Here is a 24,558-nt window from a genome sequence, read left to right as displayed (position 1 = left end):
AGGAAAAACTTTTTCAGTCAGAGAGTTGTATATCTGTGGAATTCTCTGCCTCAGAAGGCAGTGGAGGCCAGTTCTCTGAATGCTTTCAAAGAGAGAGCTAGATAGAGCTCTTAAGGATAGCGGAGTCAGCGGGTATGGGGAGAAGGCAGGAATGGGGTACTGATCGAGAATGATCAGCCATGATCACATTGAATGGTGGTGCTGGCTCGAAGGGTCGAATGGCCTACTCCTGCACCTATTGTCTATTGTCTAACAAAAGCATGTCTTAGTGGATATTAGTGCACAAAGTTCGAACACATGCTTACAAATCAATGGTGTCTTTGCATGTCATATTTAGTTTCAAAATTAAATACTAACCTACTGTACCTAAAGGTACAAATCAGATCACTTTGTTACATTCCTATTGCATTTAGAACTTGGATCAAATCCTAGTGAAAAAATCATATACAGGCAGCCGCTGTGTAACAACTATTTGTGTAATGGAAATTTGCCTTGATAGAATTCACAAATCATTACCCAAAAATTTGAGCTATTGAATAAAATTTGCTCCGAATGAAATTGGGGATGGAAGTAAATAATTCAACACAGTTTTTTTCAACTCACGTTTCTTAACAAAAACACAGATATTCATTACGGAGAGTCACGATACAACCAGTTTTCTGGGGACGTAGCCTGCCCGTAATTATTTTTTAATGTATTTGTCACTAAAAGTCCTCTATAAACTCCATTCAGGTAAACCTAATCAAGTTAAGTGTAAGTCCACATCATAACGACACTAATGGAGTGGTCGCTGGTCGGCGTGAACTTAGTGGACCGAAGGGGCAGTTCCCACGCTCTAAACTAAACTAAATCACCATCCCACTCATTAACCTCTACAATTAAACTTATGCAAAAACAAAAAATGCTGAAAATTTTCAGCAGGTAAAACAGCATCTGTGAAGAAGTGGATTAAATTTCCTGTTTGATATATAGTTCATCACGGTTTTGATGGAAACCTGTTCACCCAAAATTTTAATTTTGCTTCTCTCTCCATGGTTGCCACCTGACCAATTCAATACTTCCAGCATTTTCTGTCTTTATTTCAGATTTCTGTTATGTTTTTGAAAAAGTAAGAATTATTTTATGTTTAGGAACAGAGTAACTAAGTGTAAATTTGATTATGCATGCCAAAGTATGGAAGGTAGATTTCCCATGGAACTATGTCGGGTCTCTCCACTACAGAGACGTAAGCGTGATCTCAAGTTTCTCAGAGGAGTCCCAGGAGGTAACTTATTTCTCCAAGCTCACTCAGCTATGTACTCCCCACAGTCAGTTGTTTGTTACCCATCCATGACCTCAGTACAGGCACTATTCAGCATAAAACCAGAATGGGACCCTCTAAAGTACCTTACATGTGATAATTGGAGGGAAAAAGCCAAAATAAAGGCGCCGAAACCTATCCACTTCATTTATGAACCTTTTACTGCCCCGCCTGCTATTTGTCTTCCGTTACCAAAGGATAATTCACATTCACGGGACGTATGTTTGGTCGCGGATATCGCCAAACCGTGCAAATTCACACCCAACGATGACCTCAGGTCATATGAGAATTGTTTCCACCAGGAAAAGGAGGGATGCGTATATGTTAATAACCCGAGCAACATCACATGCTTGATGTCGTTTTGTGATAACAGGACGTGTCAGGTCAAAGACGGTCAAGGGAAATGTAAATGTCACCACTATACCTGTGTTCCTCTTGCCATGGGAATCCAACTAATCTGTGGATTCTGCAATAGAACGCATGTGATGGTGGGAAACTATACGTTCCCACTTACCCAGATGACTAAGGAAAGAGGTGGCAGGGATGCGCGATGGTTCTCTGAACAGTTTAGGGATTGGATAGAGGGAGGTGAATTAAACATGTATTCGATATGTTATGGCACATTGTTTTTAACGAATTCAAACCTTTTCTTTTTCTATAATGGTACAGCCACTAATGTCCTGAATCCACCGTTTCCGAGACAAGTGGCGATCGGAACCATAATTCCTATGACAATACCCTGTCCCTCCCAGTGGGTCTCTCATCAAAGGTTGGTGACTAAAGCTGTTTCGGAAAAATTTTGTTCAAAGTGGAAGAATCCCGCTTCTCTGGGAACATATGGGAGCTCTGTGGTATACGGATGGACGAGCTCCTTTAGTCTAGGCTTCATTGGAGGGTATTTGGCTGTCAATAATCGTAATTACCTCATTTGTGGTCTCACTATCATGGGTAATGCAACCACGGGGGCCCTAGACATGATTACCCAGGGACTTACTGAACTTAGGCTTTTTACTATGCAGAACAGATATGCCCTAGATTATTTGTTGGCTCGAGAAGGTGGTGTTTGTGCTATAGTGAAAGGTAGGTGCATGATGGGAGTTAGGGATCAGACAAAGAATATTACTCGTTATATCACAAAGATAAGAGAGCAAATGGATAACATGAAGGAATCGACTAGTTGGGGTGATTGGGGTTTCGGAGGCTGGTCAGACAAATTGATTAATATGGCATTGTACCTGGGAATTTTAATTATTTGTATATTTGTGGGGTTGGCTATTCTGAAATGTGTATTGAGGAAAATGCAGACGGCGTTAGAAAGTATTGGTGCTTCAAAAATGTTAGTGGTAAGACAAATTGAATTGAATGATACGAAGACTGAGGATATTGATGGTGTGGAGGAAGAGTGTGAACGACTAGGAAGGGTATTAGATTAGGAGGTAACAACAAAGGAGAAGTTGTTCTTCCCCTCTCCTGAGTTGAGGTCTCTTCAGACACTAGTGTTGTGTCTGGAGATCTTCTCGGGAAGAACCCCATGGTGGAATAAATCTGATGTGCTAATCCAGTATCACGTGTGATTATTCAGACTGAAGGTAAAGAATTTGATTTAACACTGATATAACACGGTTCAATGTAAAACTGAACCCACAGCGTACCCTTCTCCGGATCCCTCAAATGTCTCCTTACAAATTCCACCGCCTGTTGCACTTCCTCATCTGAGCATACGTTCATTTGAAGAACTTTTAGACGCTCACATTTCATCTTCTCAAGTATTTGAGCACCTTCTCCGTTTTTATCCTTCCAAAGAAAAATATAATTACACTACTTTTTCAAGAACTGTCAGAATTAAGACAAACGTTCCATCCTTTGTTACCCAACCTTCACCAGAGCAGGAGTGAAATGTAACGTCATCTTAGAGATGCCAAATGGAAAGCACAGTTTAGCTGGAATCGTGTTAATACCGCCCCATACTCAGAGCATCATTGAACCCACTAAAATGTACGCACATGTGACACCTGGGTGAAGGTTAGACTTAGCTAAAGAGTACTCACAGGATAATTCAACAAAGATACCCAAAAAAGATAACACCATGAAAACACCCAACATGGAGGATTTATATCCTACTTTTTTGTGTACATTTCAAAGGGGTAGTATGATACGGTCACACATGTAATAACCATTTCTCCCAAGGCAACAATGTTACATTTTCACTTTATCCACTAGCAACTTCTAAATTACCTAGGCATTCATTGCAATAATTGCTTGGCAAAGAAACATCTTAAAATTTTGCCTTTAAAAAATTTCAAACCTGAAAGTCTACTGCTCCTTTCTTTTAAGTTTTACTGAACACTAAATTGATTTTGCATCACTGTTTTTCCCATCTTATACTTCAGTACACAAATAATCAATTCACTGTGTCTTCTAGTCAATAGAAATAAATAAATTCACCACTTTTCCCTCACTGGCAATATATTTCCTTGCTCCTCCTGTGCATTTAAAATGCATCTTCAATTAAAATACAAATAACAAAGAGCTGCCCTTGATTTTGAAATTAATAAACCAATAATTTAAAAACATCTCCAGAAACATAATTCTCAATGCTGGCATTCTGTACGTTCTGGCCATCACATAGCTTTGCACTTAGTTACCTTTTCATTTCTTTGTTTGCATAACAAAAAATGAAGAAACATAACTATCATCCTCATTTAAATAACTATGACCATTATGATGTGATAAATGAGAGGCAAAGGTGGATATAGGATCTATAATTCTCAAATCTGCTCAGTACTGCAATTCACGTTGTGGAAATTCTGAATTTCATACAAGCAATAGCGATTGATTATTATGATAAGCACCAATTTGATTAGCAATGCATCATGTAACCATCGGAAGATAGCAGGCAAAATCAGAAGTTCCATTCCCTTTTAATTAGGGGTTTCTACCCTTTAACAATAATATCAACTTAAGTTCAAATTAATGGATAAATGCTCAGAATCAACAATCAGAATAAAATAAATAAAAATGCATACGTGGTGTATTACTTTAATAAATGGCCCAGTCCTGAGGTCTTTCCATTCCATGCTCGGGTAATCTATTATTTATTACCACTTCAAATTGAATGATGATACAAAATGAGTATAATAAAATGTTTTGTTGGTGGAAACACAAAAAATGTGTATTTATGTGTTTAAATATACAGAGGTTTTAATTCTATGCAGTTGAATTCAGCACCGTAATTGTTTTGCCTATGAACTCTAAGCTATGGTATATTATAGTCAGATTGCTACAGAACCTGTTGGTCATGCCGGAGTTTAGGTAACAGATGCCAAAGTTCAATAAAGTTCAGAAGTGCTCTGTACAGAAACGGAACAACTTTCTGTTCATTCCAGTTGGCATTAGAAAGAGGCACGAGATCCACAATGTTTTGCAGAGTGCATAAAAGCTCATTTGCAAGGCTTCAGACATGGTAACTTCTGATTCTCAACTTTATAAAAAAACAATCTGTAATCTCCTACAGTTTTCTTAAAATCTGTTTATAGGATGCCTTTGAAACATTATTTAAGAGACTAACTTCAATGTTAATCTTGCACCATAGAGGTTCAATCGGATATTGAAGACATTTGGCATAAAAATATATTGGAATATACCCTTTTTTTCTCTGGGAACTGGGTACTAATCCAACTGGTCAATTGCAACGTCCTCACTGTCTGCTGGATGGGTATTAATATTTGCCGGGCATTTTAATAGAATGAGAATCTACCATAAAGTTTTATTCATAATTCATTGACAATTTTTATCCAAAAGCTCGATTTTTCAGATTATTTTCAAACTACAGGGGTTTTCATTTTTCCATCATCACACAATTTAAAATAAAGCAGAGATGATCAAGAAATGCACAGCACATCTTCAAATCAACATCGATAGATGTAATGGACTCACCTTCAAGAGACAACCCGCATAAACAGAAAACCCCTTGGCATGCAGATGCTTTGCCAAAGCGAAGCCAAATCCTTTATCACATCCAGTAATCAAGATGGCTTTATCCTCAACCTAGAAACAATAAAATAATACCGATGTTCAAAATTTAAATTACCTCAAGAAAATGGTAAAAATCTCGTCCAAATTCCAAACCACTGAACACGAGGCTGCAGAAAGTGGAGAGTTCAGCCCAATTCATTAAAGGCCATCCCCACCATCATCAAGAACCTGGCATCTTCCATTAAGGATTCCGATCATCCAGGCCATACTCTCATCTCACTGCTACCGTTGGCCAGGAGATAAGAGTATCCCGAGGTCCCATACAGGTTCAGGAACAACTACTTTCCTGCAAATATTGGATTCTTGAACCAACCTGCGCAAACTCTTCCCCAGCAAAAGAACATTGCAGACTGCCTCTTGCACTACCATGAACTTATTTGCTATTGTGTTTTGTGGTAATACCTTGTTTTTTTGCATAGTCTTTTCCTTTTCACTGTCTTATAGAAGGTGTGATTTATTTATAATTTATGTTTTTTGGATGTTGTGTCCATGTGCCTGAGAAACCGCTGGTCCAGAACAAGGGGTCACAGTTTAAGGATAAGGGGGAAGTCTTTTAGGACCGAGATGAGAACTTTTTTTTCACACAGAGAGTGGTGAATCTGTGGAATTCTCTGCCACAGAAGGTAGTTGAGGCCAGTTCATTGGCTATATTTAAGAGGGAGTTAGATGTGGCCCTTGTGGCTAAAGGGATCAGGGGGTATGGAGAGAAGGCAGGTACAGGTTACTGAGTTGGATGATCAGCCGTGATCATATTGAATGGCAGTGCAGGCTCGAAGGGCCGAATGGCCTACTCCTGCACCTATTTTCTATGTTTCTATGTTTCATTATATCTGTACCTAGTTTCCTTACCCACAGGTTAACGACTGCAATGCCTATTATTGCAAGTTCTGCACATACTCACATGCACGCCATTTGCCAGCTGACTATTGACAATTGACATTAGAAGGAACAGTCCGACAAAGGTGCTTCAGAGAATCGTTCCAAAATGTTACATTTCAAAGTACCTGGAGAAGCACTCTTTAACGGGACCGATCAAAATGAGAGAGCTGACCTCTCAAATAAATGTTTTTCATAGCAGTGGCCTGACTCGTTATAAGTCTCACTTAAAGGAACTGGCTTAGAAAATATCTCTGAGGTTTCTCACTAAATCATCCATTTAATACTCACAAATAATAATTAATTTAATGAACATAAGTGATTTGTTTTGTGTAAAATATTTCCACAAATGTCACATTTTATAAAAAACCAGACTAATCTGAATTTAACAAATTATTTACCCTAACAATCATTTCCCTTAAACATTAAGAATGTAACATTTTCTTTTGTTTCAAGCCTCGAGTATCGCAAATAATACTCCCTTTCAGTGAGGGCTTAATAAAAGTTGTAATGTCTCCAATTCGACCTGTGCTCCAATAAATAGACCAGTAGGATTAGACAGAAAATCATATATAACCACGTGCATGCGTTCAGTTAAATAAAAGGAAGAGAACCAAGAAATCATTGGAAGGATTTGAAATATCAAGATTAAATTAATAATATTAGGTTGGAGTTATTCTGAAGGGACCTGTTGGCATTCAGTGCTGCAATCTCTACGGTTCCTAATGTACATCAATGACTTGGATTCAAAATCTTCAGAGTACCATAGTGACAAACTTTTATGCACAATAAGTTATTGATCCAGCATCACAGAATTCCCTTCACAAATTTCTCTAGGTGCTTTAACATAACATCTCTGCCGAGAGTGCATTTGTTTGACTTCGCATTTACCCTAAAGTTACAGTGAAAAGAGAGACCCGACCTGAGGTGCAGTGAAAGCAAACACAAGGAGAAAAGGGTCAATCTACTTTGTTTCAGTTTGAGCCTTCACAATTAATTCAGTCAACATAAGTTTAATAGCAATGAGGGACCAAAAATAGCTTGGCACACATTAACCTTCTTGGAAGATTGTGTAGCTAAATGCAATAAAAATGCGTGCTATCCATGAACAGAAACTTAAATTAAATCTGTTCACAGTTCCTGTCGTTATCTTTGTTGATTGTAAGTTTGATTCTTTTACAAATGTTATTTGCTCAAACTTTCCATATTTCCACATCTCCCAATATGTAATAATCACAATTAAAACAATGTTTTTTATTAGAATTAGCAATCCACTAATAATTCTGTACAAGTTCACATTCCCCAAATTCCTTCATCTTTAGCGATCCTAAATCACCACTTGATTAAAACTAATCCAGCTAAAATCTCTTCATAGCTTTAGATCTCAGTATTAGTAAAGGATTTAGTCCAACTGTTCCACATACCCTTTTCACAGTGCAACATTGTAAGTATCTTCCAATAGTCTATACTACTATTCTAATGACAGCTCCTCAACTTTAAATGTTAATTGTATTTGTGGGTATTATCTATTTTTATTTCAGAATTTCCAGTTTCCTTATCCATTCCTCCAAATCATATTTATTTTGCATTTTCATCAAAATACATAGAACTCAAAAAAAGACTAGTTCAAATAAAGCCCAAGTCCATGATATTCTATATGATGCCCTGTGAACCAGGATAGTCCTCCCCATTAAACCAGAAGGTGACATTGAACCATGCTTTTGCGGTTGCAGCTCCTAGACTGTGGAACAGCATCCCCCTCTCTATCAGATCAGCCCCCTCCATCTGCTCTTTTAAGTCCAGGCTCAAAACATACTTCTATTCTTTAGCGTTTTGAAGCGTTCTGATGGGGCTGATTTTTGTTTTGTGCTGAACTGCTTTTTTGTGCCTGTGTGCTGTGATGTCTTTTTTATTGTGTTTTTAGTACCTGATGTACAGCACTTTGGTTAACATGGGTTGTTTTTAAATGTGCTTTATAAATAAACTTGATTTATTATTTTGCATTCAAAGTCTAGGAGTCAAAATGTCACTTGTAATTTGCCCTATCAAGGACCACCCCCACCAATTTCACTCCGAGTTTTACGTTGTCCTAGGCACAATGCAGGAGGCACAGACTGATAGTTGTGAGTAGGATGGAGAAATAGGTAGGCAACAGGAAGCTCAGGTATTGCCCTGTCCACCAAAGCCACATGCACCTCAATGCAGTCACCCAATCTATGCTTGGGTTCTCGTACCTGAACTTGTAGAGTTCATCAGTGAACCTCGAAAGCTACAAATTTGCCCAGATGGAAGATGCATTGCTGTTCCTCAAGCTTGTATTGGGGTTAGGAGGGAGAGATAGATCAGACATTATTAAATGGCGGAGTAGACTTGATGGGCCAAATGGCCTAATTCTGCTCCTATCACTTATGAACATAAACTTATGAATAATTCACAGGTTTGGAAGATACTGCCTTTGTAGCATGGATGCATAAATACAGTGCAATTTATAGATGGCATGCACTGTAGACAGAATGAACGTTCAGGGTGGTCGATGGGATGCGAGTCAAAAGGACTGTTTTTTCCGGGATGGTGTCGAGCTTCCTAAGTTTTGGTGACGTATTCATTTAGGTGAGCATTCCATTATGCTCTTGCCTTCTGGATGGTAGAAAGGCTATGGAGTATCAGCTGAGACTCTTGCCACAGGATACTCAGCCTTTCACCGTCTTCCAATCTTTGTTTGCCAATTATACCAATATTGTCAGTCGGATTTGCAACGACGATACGATGAATGGCACAAAAAAGAGCAAGGACCTTGTGTCATGGTGACAGTACAACAACTTAGCCCTTAGCATCAGCAAGACAAAATAATTCATTGTTGACCTGAGGAAGCGCAGAGGTGAACACAATCCTGTTCTCATCAATGGCCCTGCTGCAGAGATGGTCAACAGCTACAGATACCTAGGCAGCCGTATCACTAGCAACCTAACCTGATCTCTTTGCACTGGTGCAGTGATCAAGAAAGTACATTCGCATATTTACTTTTTGGGTATCATTAGGATTTGACATGCCCACGAGCATTCTACAGATGTGCTGTAGAAAGTATTCGGGACACATCTGGTTTGGCAACTGCTCTACTCTTGACCATCTACACCTGCAAGTGGTGAACACAGTCCATCACAGGCTTGTCACTTCTTTCTATCCACTCCATCAGCAAGGTTGGCAGGATCGTCAAAGACATTTCCCACCCTGGCTGGTCACTTTCCGCATCTCTGCCCTATGGAAGAATATACAGGATCTTGAAAGCTCAGACATCCAGACTTGAAAGCTTCTTTCCTACTGCTATCAGATTTGTAAGCCAATTGCCCCTTCATATCCTATTCTCAGAAGTGCTGCCGCAAATCCTTACTCTTCCCAACCTCATTTGATTAATCCATAATTGTTCATGAATATTTTTTGCATTTCAGATTACATTCTGCTGCTGTGTCCTCATCCTTGTATTCATTATTACTTTATGTATACAGTGTACTTTGTGAGCTTCATGGGAACAAGGAATTTCATGACACCCTGGTGTACATGACAAACATCTGAATCTCTTTCACCCATTTATATGAATGTCCCATGTTAACTCATGCTATTGATATTGGGGTACTCAATGATGGTGATGCCATTGAATATTAAGGGTTGGTCATTAGATTCTCTTGTAGATGTCTTTTTGCGGCATGAATGGTCTTAGTTTATCAGCCTATGTTTAAATATTGTCTAGATCTAAAGCAGCAGACATAGGATACTATTTTTGCTGAATTCTGAATAATAATTAAGGTTGCACAATCCCCAGTGAACACGCGTTTTAGACTCATGATGGAAGGTAGGTTATTGAAATGGTTGAACATTAGACACTGTCCCGAGGAATTCCAACAGTGCTATCCTGGGAGTGGAATGATTGACAATCGCAACTACCTTTCATTGTTCCAGGGACAACTCCAACTGATGGGCTGTCCTCCTTTGGCAGCCATTGACCAGTTATACTGGGCAGCCTGATGCCATGTGGTTGAACATTTCCCCGTTGTCAAGGATAATCAATCTCACTTCACTTTTCCAATTCATTTCTTTCGTCAATGTTTAGATCATGGCTCTGAGAAGGTCTGGAGTTAAATGGTCCTGGCAAAATCAGAAATGGACAACAGTGAATAGGTGCTTCTTGATAAAATTGTTGCCAGAGCTTCTATGACTTTGCTGAAAATTAAGAGTGGGCTCAATGGACAGTAATTAGTCGATTGAATTTGACTTTTTAAAAAAATAAACAGGATTATCTGGGCACCAGCCCGCATTGTCAGGTAGATACCATTGTTGTTCATGTCCTGATACATCTTGGATGGAGCCAGCTTTGGAGCACAGGTCTTCAGTAATACAGATGGGATGTTGTTGGATTCAATAATCTTTCTAGTATCCAGGGCTCCACGGGATTTCCTGGTATCACATGGAATGAATCAAATTGGCCAGGGACTGACTTCTGTGAAGATGGATGTAGTAGTGTGGAAGGATTATGCTTATACCAAAAAAAGATAAAGATTTAGAAGATCCGGGCTCGTATAGAGCTATAGCACTGTTAAATACAGACCAAAAAATTTTAGCAAAGATTTTAGCAAGAAGATTGAGCAAATATATTAATAAATTGATAAATCAGGACCAAACGGGGTTTATACCCAAAAGACAATCATTTCATAATTTGAGACGACTTTATAATATAATGTATTCACATAAAGGGGAAAAGGAAGACTTAGCAGTTATATCTTTGGACGCAGAAAAAGCATTTGATCAGGTAGAGTGGCAGTATTTATACATAGTACTCCAAAAATTTAATATAGGAGATAATTTTATTAGATGGGTAAAATTATTATACGATAAACCAACAGCAAGAATATTAACTAATAATACGTTGTCTCAAAAATTCCAATTATCACGGGGCAATAGGCAGGGATGTGTTTTATCACCCCTGCTATTTGCCCTTATGATAGAGCCACTGGCGGAAAGGATAAGAACTCATCCGAATATTCATGGATACAATACTAAGGACTCTAATAATAAAATTTCATTATACGCGGATGATATACTTTTATATATTACAAATTCAAAAACGAGTATCCCGAACGTATTAAATGTAATAGAGGAATTTGGCTCCTTTTCTGGATACAGAATAAATTGGAATAAAAGTGAAATTATGTCATTACATCCTCAGAAAGCGAATCATCTATTAAAATTTCCATTTAAAATTGCAACGGAAAAATTTAAGTATTTAGGTATTCAAGTTACCAGAAGATATAAATCATTATTTAACGCTAATTTTAGTCCTCTGTTAAATAAATTGAACGCTTTGATTATATTTTGGAAAACGCTCCCACTATCATTAATTGGCAGAATAAATGCTATCAAAATGATAGTGCTACCACAAATATTATATTTATTTCAATCCATACCAATATATATACCAAAATATTTTTTTTAAAAACTAGAGTCAAATATTACTAATTTTATATGGGACTACAAAGCACATAGAATTAAAAGAAATCATTTGTGTAAACCTAAAGATGTAGGGGGACTTGCACTGCCTAATTTTTTATATTATTATTGGGCAGTGCATATTAAGAATATTATTTATTGGTTGGAGTGTCCTTCTCAACAGATGGAATGGATAAGAATGGAAAAAGAGGATTGTCTGCCTTATGATTTAGGAGCGATCCTCTTCTCCCCGATAAAATTGAATAATATATTATATAAGAAGAATCCAATTATACACAATATAATTCGAATTTGGAAACAAATAAAATTAAATTTAAAATTAAGAAACTTATCTTCATTAACACCAATAGTGAATAACCCGGTATTTAAACCAGCTATTATGGATAAAACATATAGACAATGGGAAAGACAGGGAATTAAAAAGTTGGGTGACATGTATGAAACGGGAAATTTATTATCATTTCAACAATTAAAATCAAAATTTAATCTCAATAATAACCAATACTTTAAATATTTACAGATATGTGACTTTATAAAAAAATATATACCAAGATCACAGAATATAACGATAGACCCACTGGAAGAAGCAATGAATATTAAGGCGGACTCACAAAAATTAATATCATATCTATATAACAGTATTCTTAATAGAGAATTGCCTCCAACAGAGGCAATTAGAGAAGACTGGGAAAAAGAATTACTGATAAAAATTTCTAAAGAAACATGGGAGAGGTATTTGATATACATACATAAATGTTCGATTAACTCTAGACATAATTTAATCCAATTTAAAATATTACACAGACTATATTACTCAAAAGTTAGGTTGAATAAATTTTATTCAAATATCTCACCCATTTGTGATAAATGTCTTTCACAAAATGCCAATCTTACACACGCTTTCGTTTCGTGCATAAAACTTAAAAGTTTTTGGGGTGATATATTTGATGTATTTACTAGTTTATTTAAGACAAAAATGGAACCTAGCATGGAAATGATTATCTTTGGAGATGTAAATAAATTAAATAAATTAAATATATCCCAAATCTCATTTTTGAATTATGGTTTAATAATAGCGAAAAAACTCATACTTAAATTGTGGAAAAAGTCTACTCCACCAACACTTAAAATGTGGATTGGTAATATGTTGGAAACAGCACATTTGGAAGAAATGAGACTCCTCCTAATAGAAAAAAAAGACCAATTCTTATCGAGTCGGTCTCCATTTATTGACCTTGTGGAATCATGCGGTGTAATATCAGCATAAAATTAAAAATTCTGGGTTTGATTGAAAATTGATTAAGAATCTCCTTTCTGCTTTACTTTCGCACATTTCTTTTTTTTTTTTTTTTTTTTTTTTTTTTTCACTCTATACTCACTAATTTATTCTTTACTCTTCACTACTTCTTTCTTTCTCATTTCTTTTTAAAAAAGGAAGTTGTACAAATAATGTTTTAATAATTCTTGGCACCTGTAAAAAGGAACCATTAAAATGTAATGTGCTTACTTCCAAAGAAAATAAAAAAATTTAAAAAAACAAAAAAAAAACAAACAAAAAAAAAACATTCCAGCAACCTCCAATGTAATTTTGACCTGTTTATCATTTGACAGCTGATTATTTGTACGTAATCTCTACTAGTTTCTGACATAGAAGATACCAGATGAGCTTTCTGCTTCCAGATATATCAATAATCAACATCGCTTCTTGTAATTTAGACGCAAATACCTAAAAAATATTTAAGTCAAATCAACATCTCATTCTATTCACTCGTCAAAGAATCCAGTGGATTGGCTCATTATAAACTGGTATCAGCACAAATTGTTGAATTATTACACCAACACCTTGCTTTACTAGTGTTCTTTAAGGATCTGGGAGTAGGAAATGTGTTGTAGAATCATAGAGCATGGAACCAGACCCTTCAGCCCAACTTGCCCATGTTTGCCATGATGCCCCATCTAAGCTAGCCCCACTTACCTGCGCTGGGCCCATGTCCCTCAAACCTTTCTTATCTATGTACCTGTCCAAGTGTCTTTTAAAACAACAAGTGGAATTTGGTGTCAGTAAGTTCAGAATAATGCATGTTACTAAAAATGACAAGTAGTAATAATAATCTGATCATTAGTTAACTCAATGCTGCAGAAGAGCACAGAGATTTGCATGTATGGCATATTTAGTACTGCGAGCACCTTATAGTTCACTTGGTGTGCCAATAGTAAAATATTGTATGCAAATAGCCAATACATCCATGGGCGTTGCTATAGAACAGCCTGCATGGACAACCATGCAATTTTATATTAAAAAAAAAATTAAATTAAATTAATCTGACTTCTGCTGAGTGTGCAAAATGGAACAGAAGGGAGTATGGCAGGACATCTCCAACACATGCAATGCACATCCTATGCTGGAATTTCAGCATGGAATGCCTTGGATCACAGGTGGAGGAACTCTTCAGCTGGACAGGTGTGTGCTCCAAGTTTTGGAAGCTGAACAACTGCTGAACCATGGCACTACGGTCTGTCTTCAAAGCTGAGTCTTTCAGGGATATTATTTACATATGATAATGTGCAGTTCAAAAGAGTGCAGTCAACAAGGAAATGGATGATCACCACATACACACAAAAAAAAAGTAGATATTTATTTATTTATTTATTTCAGGGAATCACCGATGTATCATCTCTAAATAGAAAATGATGGAGAGGTTTCGTCTGAAGAGTGCAGCCAGAGCCAAGTCTATGACAACAAGGGTGGCTCAACTGTAAAGAGGGAGGAGCAAAGTCAAAAGAATAAGAGCTATAGACATTCTAGTTAGAACACACAGCATAAGAGTGGTTACAACTCTGATTCCAGAGCAACATGCTGCCCCATGGGTGTCAAGATCAAGAATATCACCCACCGAACAGTTACAGAGACCGGGAGGGGGAGAATGAGTAGCAAAAAGCCTTGGTGCATATCTGCACCAATGGTAAAAAAAAGATAGGTTTTAAGGAGTTAGGAATGAGATTTAAAAAACAGAACCTCAAAAGTTAGTAATCTTTGGACCGTTCCTGATGCAACAGGTGAGTGAGCACAGAAACATGTGGAAAGTGATGACGAACACTTAGGTGAAGAGATGGTGCAGGATGCTGTAGATTTATGGGGCAGCAGGACCTGTTCTGAGCAAGGTGGGGCCTATAAAGGCAGATGAGTTGTGCCTCTACAGGGATGAAAGTAAGATCCTTGTGGACTGATTACACAATACTGTTGGAGTGGATTTAAGTTAGCTTGGCAGGGTGAAAGGCAAAAATTCAGAACAGAGAAAAATAAAACTGTAAATGTAAAGCATAAAAATAAAGGTGGAGTTTAAAAGGGAGATAAAACAAAGGTTAGACCATAGAGAAAAACATTAAGTCTGGCTATATTTAAATGCAAGGAGGAAATTGAGTAAGATAGATGAGCTGTAGGCATTGATAGATATATGGAAGGATAACATTGTAACCACAATGAAACAAGCCATTTGGAGAGGCAGGATCATCTTTGTGCTGTTAGGTTTTTCAGAACAAAAGGGGAGATTGACAAAAAGGGGAGCCTGACAAAAAAAAGATACCAAGTGCTAGAGTAAGTTCACAGGTCAGGCTGTATTTCTGAAGAGCAAGGATGGGCGGCGTTTCGGGTCAAGAGCCTTCTTCAGCTCAACTGTTGTGGGTGTGGAGGAGGGGAGAACAATGGAAGGGAGGTGAGGGCGGGACAAAGTCTGGCAAGTGATAGTGTAGGAAGGAACTGCAGGTGCTGATTTAAACCGAAGATAGACACAAAATGCTGGAGTAACACAGCGGGACAGGCAGCATCTCTGGAGAGAAGGAATGGGTCAGTCTGAAGAAGGGTCTCGGCCCGAAACGCCACCCACTCCTTCTCTCCAGAGATGCTGCCTGTCCCGCTGAGTTACTCCAGCGTTTTGTGTCTATCTTCTGGCAAGTGATAGGTGGATGCATGCGAGGGGGGGAGGGGAGGGGAGTTTGGATAAAGGCCAGATATGAAAAGCTAAAACTGTGAGATAATCAAATAAGGACAGAAGACGAGTGCAATGGGAGGTAGAGGAAGGAATATAGGTGAAAGATGACAGAGGGGATGAGGAAAGAGAAAAATGGGTACCCATCAGATGGGGCATGGAGAAGAGAGGGGGAAATAGGGGGTGGGGGGAAGGCGGGTATTTGTAAATTAGTTACTCAAATTAGAGAATTTCAATCCTTGTTCTGCCTGGGAGGAGAGGTACAAGAGCAAACTTCCAGGACACAGAAGAAACGCAGGTGAGGAATATACTGTACTAAAGGAGGAGGATATTTCAGATGTCCTAGAATGGTAAGCCTCATCCTGGGAGCAGATGCGGCAGAGACATAAAAATTATTAAGATTATTAAGGGGTTGGACACGTTAGAGGCAGGAAACATGTTCCCAATGTTGGGGGAGTCCAGAACCAGGGGCCACAGTTTAAGAATAAGGGGTAGGCCATTTAGAACGGAGATGAGGAAAAACTTTTTCAGTCAGAGAGTTGCAAATCTGTGGAATTCTCTGCCTCAGAAGGCAGTGGCGGCCAATTCTCTGAATGCATTCAAGAGAGAGCTAGATAGAGCTCTTAAGGATAGCGGAGTCAGGAAGTATGGGGAGAAGGCAGGAACGGAGTACTGATTGAGAATGATCAGCCATGATCACATTGAATGGTGGTGCTGGCTCGAAGGGCCGAATGGCCTACTCCTGCACCTATTATCTATTGAGAGTAGGGGGGTTGCTTCTTTGCAAGAGGCAGGGTGGGTGGAGGTGTAGTCCAGAGAACTGTGGGAGTTGGTGGGCTCAGAGTACAAGTCGTTCCCCTGCAGTAGAGGCAGAGAGATCAAGAAAGGGGAGAGAGATGCCAGAGATAATCCAAGTGAATTAGAGGGCAGGGTGGTGCTCAAGTTAATGAAATCAACAAGTTCTAAACGGGTGCAGGAGGCAGCTCCGATGCAGTCATTGGTGTGCCTGAGAAAGAGTTGGGGAATGATGCCAGTGCAATTTCCCTGGTAACCTCTTCTTGAATTTTTTGAAGAGGTTACCAGGGAAATTGATAAGGGCAAGGCTGTGGATGTTGTCTATATGGACTTCAGTAAGGCATTTGACAAGGTTCCACATGGAAGGTTGATTAAGAAGGTTAAATCGTTGGGTATTAATAGTGAGGTTGCAAGATGGATTCAACAATGGCTGAATGGGAGATACCAGAGGGTAACGGTTGACAATTGTATGTCAGGTTGGAGGCCAGTGTCTAGTGGAGTGCCCCAAGGATCTGTGTTGGGTCCACTGTTGTTTGCCATTTACATTAATGATCTGGATGATGGTGTGGCAAATTGGATTAGTAAATATGCAGATGATACTAAGATAGGTGGAGTAGTTGATAGTGAGGTAGATTTTCAAAGTCTACAGAGAGACTTGGGCCTTTTGGAAGGGTGGGCTGAAAGATGGCAGATGGAGTTTAATGCTGATAAGTGTGAGGTGCTGCATTTTGGTAGGACAAATCAAAATAGGACGTACAGGGTAAATGGTAGGGAATTGAGGAATGCAGTGGAACAGAGGGATCTGGGAATAACTGTGCATTGTTCCCTGAAGGTGGAATCTCATGTGGATAGGGTGGTGAAGAAGGCGTTTGGTATGCTTGCCTTTATAAATCAGAGCATCGAGTATAGAAGTTGGGATGTAATGTTGAAATTGTACAGGGCATTGGTGAGGCCAAATCTGGAGTATGGTGTGCAGTTCTGGTCGCCAAATTATAGGAAGGATGTCGACAAAATGGAGAGGGTACAGAGGAGATTTACTAGAATGTTGCCTGGGTTTCAGCACTTAGGCTACAGAGAGAGGTTGAACAGGTTGGGTCTTTATTCTTTGGAGCGTAGAAGGTTGAGGGGGGACTTGATAGAGGTTTTTAAAATTTTGAGAGGGACGGACAGAGTTGACGTGGGTAGGCTTTTCCCTTTGAGAGTGGGGAAGATTCCAACAAGGGGACATAGCTTCAGAATTGAGGGACAAAGGTTTAGGGGTAACATGAGGGGGAACTTCTTTACTCAGAGGGTTGTGGCTGTATGGAATGGGCTTCCGGTGGAAGTGGTGGAGGCTGGCTCGATTTTATTATTTAAGAGTAAATTGGATAGGTATATGGATAGGAGGGGATTGGAGGGTTATGGTCTGAGTGCAGGTAGATGAGACTAGGTCAGGGAGAATGGTCGGCGTGGAATGGTAGGGCCGGACAGGCCTGTTTCCATGCTGTAATTGTTATATGTTATATGTTATATGTAATGATGATTTATTCATTGTACTGGAAGAATTTTTAAGTATAGTGCACAAACTCAACAGAAGGGTAGAGGATTTAAATTCTGGATTTAACTTCAGGGCAGTGGACTGGGCAGATTAAAAGAGTATTAATGAAGAGTACTTCCACATAGTGATAATTTGATTAAACTTAACATTGTTATAGAAAAATAAATATAAAATAGAAGTAAAAATTCTAAAATGTAGTCATAGAGAGATAGACAATAGGTGCAGGAGGAGGCCATTCGGCCCTTTGAGCCAGCACCGCCATTCAATGTGATCATGGCTGATCATTCTCAATCAGTACCCCGTTCCTGCCTTCTCCCCATACCCTCTGACTCCGCTATCCTTAAGAGCTCTATCTAGCTCTCTCTTGAATGCATTCAGAGAATTGGCCTCCACTGCCTTCCGAGGACGAGAATTCCACAGATTCACAACTCTCTGACTGAAAAGGTTTTTCCTCATCTCAGTTCAAAATGGCCTACCCCTTATTCTTAAACTGTGGCCCCTTGTTCTGGACTCCCCCAACATTGGGAACATGTTTCCTGCCTCGAATCACGGAAACAGGCCCTTGAGCCCATTGACTCCATGCCAACCATCAAGCACCCACATACACTAATCCTATTTTATTCTCTCTAAATTTTCAACCCCAACATTCTCCCACTCCCCTAACACATACTAAGTGCAATTTACAGTGGCCAATTAACCTACTAACTCACACGTCTTTGGGATGTGAGGGGAAACTGGAGCATGGAGAACATGCAACCCCGACATGGACAGCAGCAGAGGTCAGGATCACGAGAGTGCTAGGCAGTAACTCTAAAGGCTACGCCACTTGCTGCACGTACTAGACTGAAGAGATTTAGCTAAAGTTAACCGGTAACAGCAACTGGAGTTTAATTTGTCCCATAGCAAGCAAGAGAAAGCATTTAGGAGTTTCAATAGATGTGCGGTAAACTTACTTCCCCAAAATTGGGGGGAAATTATTGCCAAATGAAAAACAAGATCCAAGTAGTGTAGGTTTAGATTTAAAAAAAGGGAAGTTTATGTCAGACTTCAAGTGCTCAATACAACAGTAAGACCAGAAGGGTACAGAAAGAGTGCAAGTGAAATAAAAATGAAGACCATAGAGATAGTATAAAACAACTACAGTATTGGCAAGCAAATATAAAAATACAAATTGCACAAAAAAGTGAAAATTAAGGATTATGTAGGGCCCATTAGAAATCAGAGGTAACGTGAAATTCTAAAGAAATACTCTGCAAAAGTGATTGATTTTGGCAATGGTGTAGTTAATGCAGTTGAGTACAAAATGTTGGTGATGATAAACATAACAGGACATATTATCTTTGCATAGGATAAATTATCAGGACCAAATGAAATCTATCGTAGCTGTTAAAAGCAAGGGAAGAAACCTCAGAACCTCTAACTGCAATCTTGCAGGTCTCCTGTTTCGAGGAGCATCACCAGTCGAAACTAATGTTGCACTCTTGTGTAGAAAGGGAATAAAGGATAAACTACGCAATACTACATGAGCTAATTTAACTTCAGGGGTGGGCAATTTATCAGATTCGTAGAACTGATAAAGCTTTAATTAAAAGGACATATATTAATCAGCCAGCCAGAATTTGTTAGAGAAATGTCCTGTCTAACAAATTATGCTTAATGCTTTGAGAAAATAACAAGGAGGGCAGATTGAGAGCTGTGTATTTGATGTAGTCCATGTGGAATTTTGCAAGGTTTTTGATAAAAATTCTTCACAATAGATTGTTCAAAAGAAAAGCTCATGGGATTTAAATGAGTAGCAAATGGTTAAAGGGGTGTTTTTTTCTGATCAAATGCTACAACCAATTAAGTTTCACTGGACGTAATACTCAATAAAATTGCCTTTTCTAATGTAGAGTAACGATCAAGACCTAAATTTGAACCCACGGAAAACAAACGACCCAGATTTGGACTCCAGCTCAGATCCTGTGCTGACCTGCTGCAGGAGTATTTGTGCACATCTTTAGCCTCTCCCGACTCCATTCTAAAGTCCCTACCTGCTTTGAGAAGACCACCATCATCATGGAGTCAAAGAAAAACATGGCAGCGATCCCCTAATTACTGTCCATTGGCTCTGATGACCATCATCATGAAGTACTTCAAGAGACTAATCATAGCGCCCATCAACTCCTGCCTCCGAGACAATCTTGATCCATTGCAGTTCGCCTAATGCCACAAGTCCATGGCTGATACCATTCTCCTGGTCTTGCACTGTTCCTAAAACATCTGGATGACAACAATGCCTATGTCAGACTCTATTTATTGACTATAACTCTACAATTCCAACCAAACGCATCTTCAAACACTTGGATCTAAACCTCAGCATCCCTCTGCAATTGAATCCTTGACTTCCTGACTCATAGACCACAATCAGTTCCACAAGGCTGCGTTCCCAGTCCCTTACTATAATGGAGCTGGTCATCGCCTTCAGAAATTGTGGTGGAGTGTATGCCCCAATACTTATCAATGATGCTGAAGTGAAAATGGTTGAGACCTTCAAGTTCCTTGGCACAAACATAACCAACAATTTGCCCTGATCCAACCATTTTGAAACTACAGCTCAGAAATCACACCAATGCCTCAACTTCCTCAGAAGACTAAGGAAATTCAGCATGTCTCCAATTACTCTTACCGAGGTCTGCAAATGTACCGTATAAAGCATTCTGTGGGGAGTCATCACAACATGGTTTGGCTGATGCTATGACCATGATACATTGCAAAGAATTGTGGATGCAGCCCTGTCCATCACGTAAATCCCTGACCACCTTGACACTTGGGAAAGCACCCAACGTAATCATGACCATTCATGCTCTGATCATTACCTCTTTTACCCTCTCCTGGTGGGTAAAATATACAAAAGTTTCAAAGCATATATCACCAGGTACAGCAACAGCTTCTTCCCCAATTTATCACACTCATGAATGGATCTCTCATAAGGTACGGAGGTATTACCGAGTAAAATCCATCTCACTTTCTCTGCAGCAGTAAAGATGTATTTTGCACTCTATTTCCTTTCTAATTTTTTGCACAGCCTATATTCTACTCGTGTCGTTTAATTGTGATCATGAATGAATGGCAACATTTACCCGGATAACACGCAAAACAAAGTTTTTGACTGTATCTCAGTTAATGTGCTAATAATAAATCAATAACAAGTCCAAATTTGCAGGACATGATAAAAAGAACTGACTGCTGATGATTTAGAAATTAGCTCTGTCGTTGACTGAAGAGGAAACCTTTAAACTGCAAGAACATTTCGATGGCTTGGGTGTGTTGGGTATAAGAACAGCAAAATGGAATCTAATCAGAGGTGGAAGGCATTGCATTTGGGGAGGTAGATCAAGGCAAATTGCATACATATGTTGGAGGATATTGAGTACTGTCGAGAAACAGAGACCTTGGGGAATCTGCACAGATCGTCAAAGACAGCAGGCCACGTCATAAGGCAGTGAAAAGACAGACAAGATGAGACCTTTATTTGATGAATGGAATAGAAGAGCAGGTAGGTTATGCCAGAAGCGTACGCAATATTTACGCCACAATTTAAGTACTGCAGACAATTCCAGTCTCCACATTAGTAAAGATGTGATAACACTTGACTATGGCACAAACAAGATTATTTGTTGTCCGGAGTGGTAAATTATAGCCTGTTCAGTTTTTTAATTCCGTAACCTGGAACAGAATGGGTTGAGGAAAATTTTAATTGGGTTCATTTTGAGGCATTTTTTCCATACAGAACTATTTTCAACGGTATGGTGAATAATCAGATGCTACGGATTAAAGTAATCAGTAAAGCTCGAGGAACAATGAGAAAATGTTTTTCACCCAAAGGGAGACAAGTGTAAGGGATTCACAGGGATTCACATAAACACTAACAATTTCTACACAGCAGTGATCACGAGCATCAGAAGATTTTGAGGACTGATTAGAAAGTTAACCTTTTGTTTCTGAAGGAAGAGGAGTAGATTTCTATGGAAATAACATCCTTCCCCAATTGTGTTTACCTTTATGATAATGAACAGTAGAATAAACATTGCCAATAGGACGAGGGTTCACAGATTTGAACTTATTTCTCACACGAAAATAAATCAATAGCCTTCCAGGAAATGTAATGGCAAGAAAGAAAACCCCGGTATTATTCAAAATTGGAATAATTTCAGTTCAATAAACCAATTACCATACCAGCAGATATTTAGAGTTTGTAGGGGTTTTATTAATTCACCCTCAAGCTTAAGACCGCTACAAAAGCAGAACAATTCAGTCGCAGGAAACTTGAAATAAACTGAAAGTGCGAGAAATGATCAGATCAGAGTTGGACGTGTTAAAAACGTGCCAATCTGAATGTCACGTATGGCCACTCTGCAAGATACTTGTTCACTTACAGGAGATAGAGAGAGAGATAGAGATAGAGTGTGAGAGACAGTGTGAGAGAGAGTGTGAGAGAGAGTGTGTGTGTGAGTGAGTGAGTGAGAGAATGAGTGAGAGAGTGGGCGAGAGAGAGAGAGAGAGAAAGAAAGAGAAAAGGGTATATTTGCAATGCGTCGCCTGCTTTTGAAAGGAGCAGCATTTAGCAGAGCAAAGGCCGTGTTGAAAGGCGAGCCATACCTTCACAGAGCCGCGGGGCAGAGCGGGCATTGCCAGGCACAGCACAAACACCAGGTACATCAGCACGATGCTGTGGGGCACCAGTTCCTCGGGGCAACCAAACACTTTGACAAACGCCCTCAGCACCTCGGGCAGCCACAAGCCCAGGCTCAGGGTCAGCAGGAAGGAGAACAGCACCATGGCGGCCATCTGCAGGTGGGAGAACTTGGTCATGGCGGGCGGCGGGCCACACAGGCCGACTGGGGCACACTGGTACTCCGGCGCACACACCCACCGCGGCCGCTGTCAGCGAGTGAACCAGGCACCCAGGCACACACACACTCCCTCCCTCTCCCCCCGCCTCCGCCAACCAACCAGCCGCGCCCCGCCCCGGATTGGGAATTATGTCACTTCCGTCCATGTGGTGCCTGACAACCGAGGAGGAAAGCGAGCATGGTGGGAAAGTGAAGGAGACACCTCAGGCTTCCAGAGCAGAACACCAGCTGCTGGAGGAACTCAGGACGGGAACCCTTAAGGGGGTTAATGGAACCCGTACCATTTCACCTGTATCCCTCAGGGTCAGCAGGAACTTATGAACCACGTTCACAAGTTATAGGAGTAGAATTCGGCCCACTCTGCCATTCAATCATGGCTGATCTATCTCTCCCTCCTAATCCAATTTTCCTGCCTTCTCCCAATAACCCTTGACACATAATGAAGAATGTGTCCCTCCTTCCCTCTGGGTTTGCATCTCACTCAAATACATAGACAATAGGTGCAGGAGTATGCCATTCGGCCCTTCGAGAGAGCACCAACATTCAATGTGATCATGGCTGATCATCCACGATCAGTACCCATTCCTGCCTTCTCCCCACATCCCTTCTGCTAGCCCCAAGAGCTCTATCTAACTCTCTTTTGAATGCATCCAATGAATCGGCCTCCAATGCCGTCTGATGCAGAGAATTCCACAAATTCACAACTCTCTGGGTGAAAAGGTTTTTTCTCATCTCAGTCCTAAATGGCCTACCCCTTATTCTTAAACTATGGCACCTGATTCTGGACCCTCCCAACATCGGGAACATGTTTCTTGCATCTAGCTTGTCCAATCCCTTAATAATTTTATGTTTCTATAAAATCCCCTCTCATCCTAAATTCCTGTGAATACAAGCCCAGTCTTTCCATTCTTTCATCACATGACAGTCCCGCCATCCCGGGAATTAACCTTGTGAACCTACGCTGCACTCCCTCAATAGCAAGAATATCCTTCCTCAAATTAGGAGACCAAAACTGCACACAATACTCCAGGTGTGATCTCACCAGGGCCCTGTACAACTGCTAGTGAAGGGGACGGAAAATTGGCTGTGGCCGGACAGACAATGTTTCTGGTCGAGACCTTCTGACTGATTGTAGTAGAGGGGAAAAAGCTGGAAAAGAGGTGGGGGTGGTACAAAGCCTGACAAGTCATATGTGGAGGAAGGAATTGCAGTTTCTGGTTTAAACCAAAGATACACACAAAAAGCTGGAGTAACTCAGGGGGTCAGGCAGCATCTCTGGAGAAAAGGAATAGGTGACATTTCGGGTCCAGACCCGACTGTGGATATAGGTGAGGGGAATTGATAGGCAGACGAGTGGAGTAAGGCTAGTGATGAAAAGGAGACAGCAGGGTGTGAGATAACAGGAGTGGCATGGCATGTTGGCCTTCATCACGAGAGGAGTTGAGTTAGGAGCAAAGAGACAATGTGTAGGAACGAACTGCAGATTCTGGTTTAAACAGACGATAAACACAAAAAGCTGAAGTAACTCAGAGAGGAAGGCAGCATTTCTGGAGAGAAAGAATGGGTGATGTTTTGTGTTGGAACCATTCTCTTTGGATAGGGTTGTTTTCATGGATTATGGATGATGGGATGATG

The 24,558-nt window shown here is 39.9% G+C and overlaps 1 protein-coding gene across 1 annotated transcript in view; it reads right to left on the bottom strand.

Moving 5' to 3' along the window:
• Positions 1 to 22,977, bottom strand: part of LOC144599435 (D-beta-hydroxybutyrate dehydrogenase, mitochondrial-like) — a 33,950-nt gene extending 10,973 nt beyond the window's left edge. The window contains exons 1-3 of the mRNA XM_078410332.1: positions 22,670 to 22,977; positions 5,237 to 5,347; positions 2,953 to 3,094 (exon numbers count right to left, since the gene is read on the bottom strand). Of these exons, the coding sequence (XP_078266458.1) occupies positions 2,953 to 3,094; positions 5,237 to 5,347; positions 22,670 to 22,882 (466 nt within the window). The 5' untranslated portion in view covers positions 22,883 to 22,977. The remainder of the gene's footprint in view (positions 1 to 2,952; positions 3,095 to 5,236; positions 5,348 to 22,669) is intronic.
• Between the last annotated feature and the right edge of the window lie 1,581 nt (positions 22,978 to 24,558).

Source organism: Rhinoraja longicauda, chromosome 13, assembly GCF_053455715.1.
Source record: "Rhinoraja longicauda isolate Sanriku21f chromosome 13, sRhiLon1.1, whole genome shotgun sequence".
In the NCBI taxonomy this organism is placed as follows: Eukaryota; Metazoa; Chordata; class Chondrichthyes; order Rajiformes; family Arhynchobatidae; genus Rhinoraja; species Rhinoraja longicauda.
Note: the sequence above shows the minus strand (reverse complement) of the source record. Positions and strands in the feature narration are given on the sequence as shown.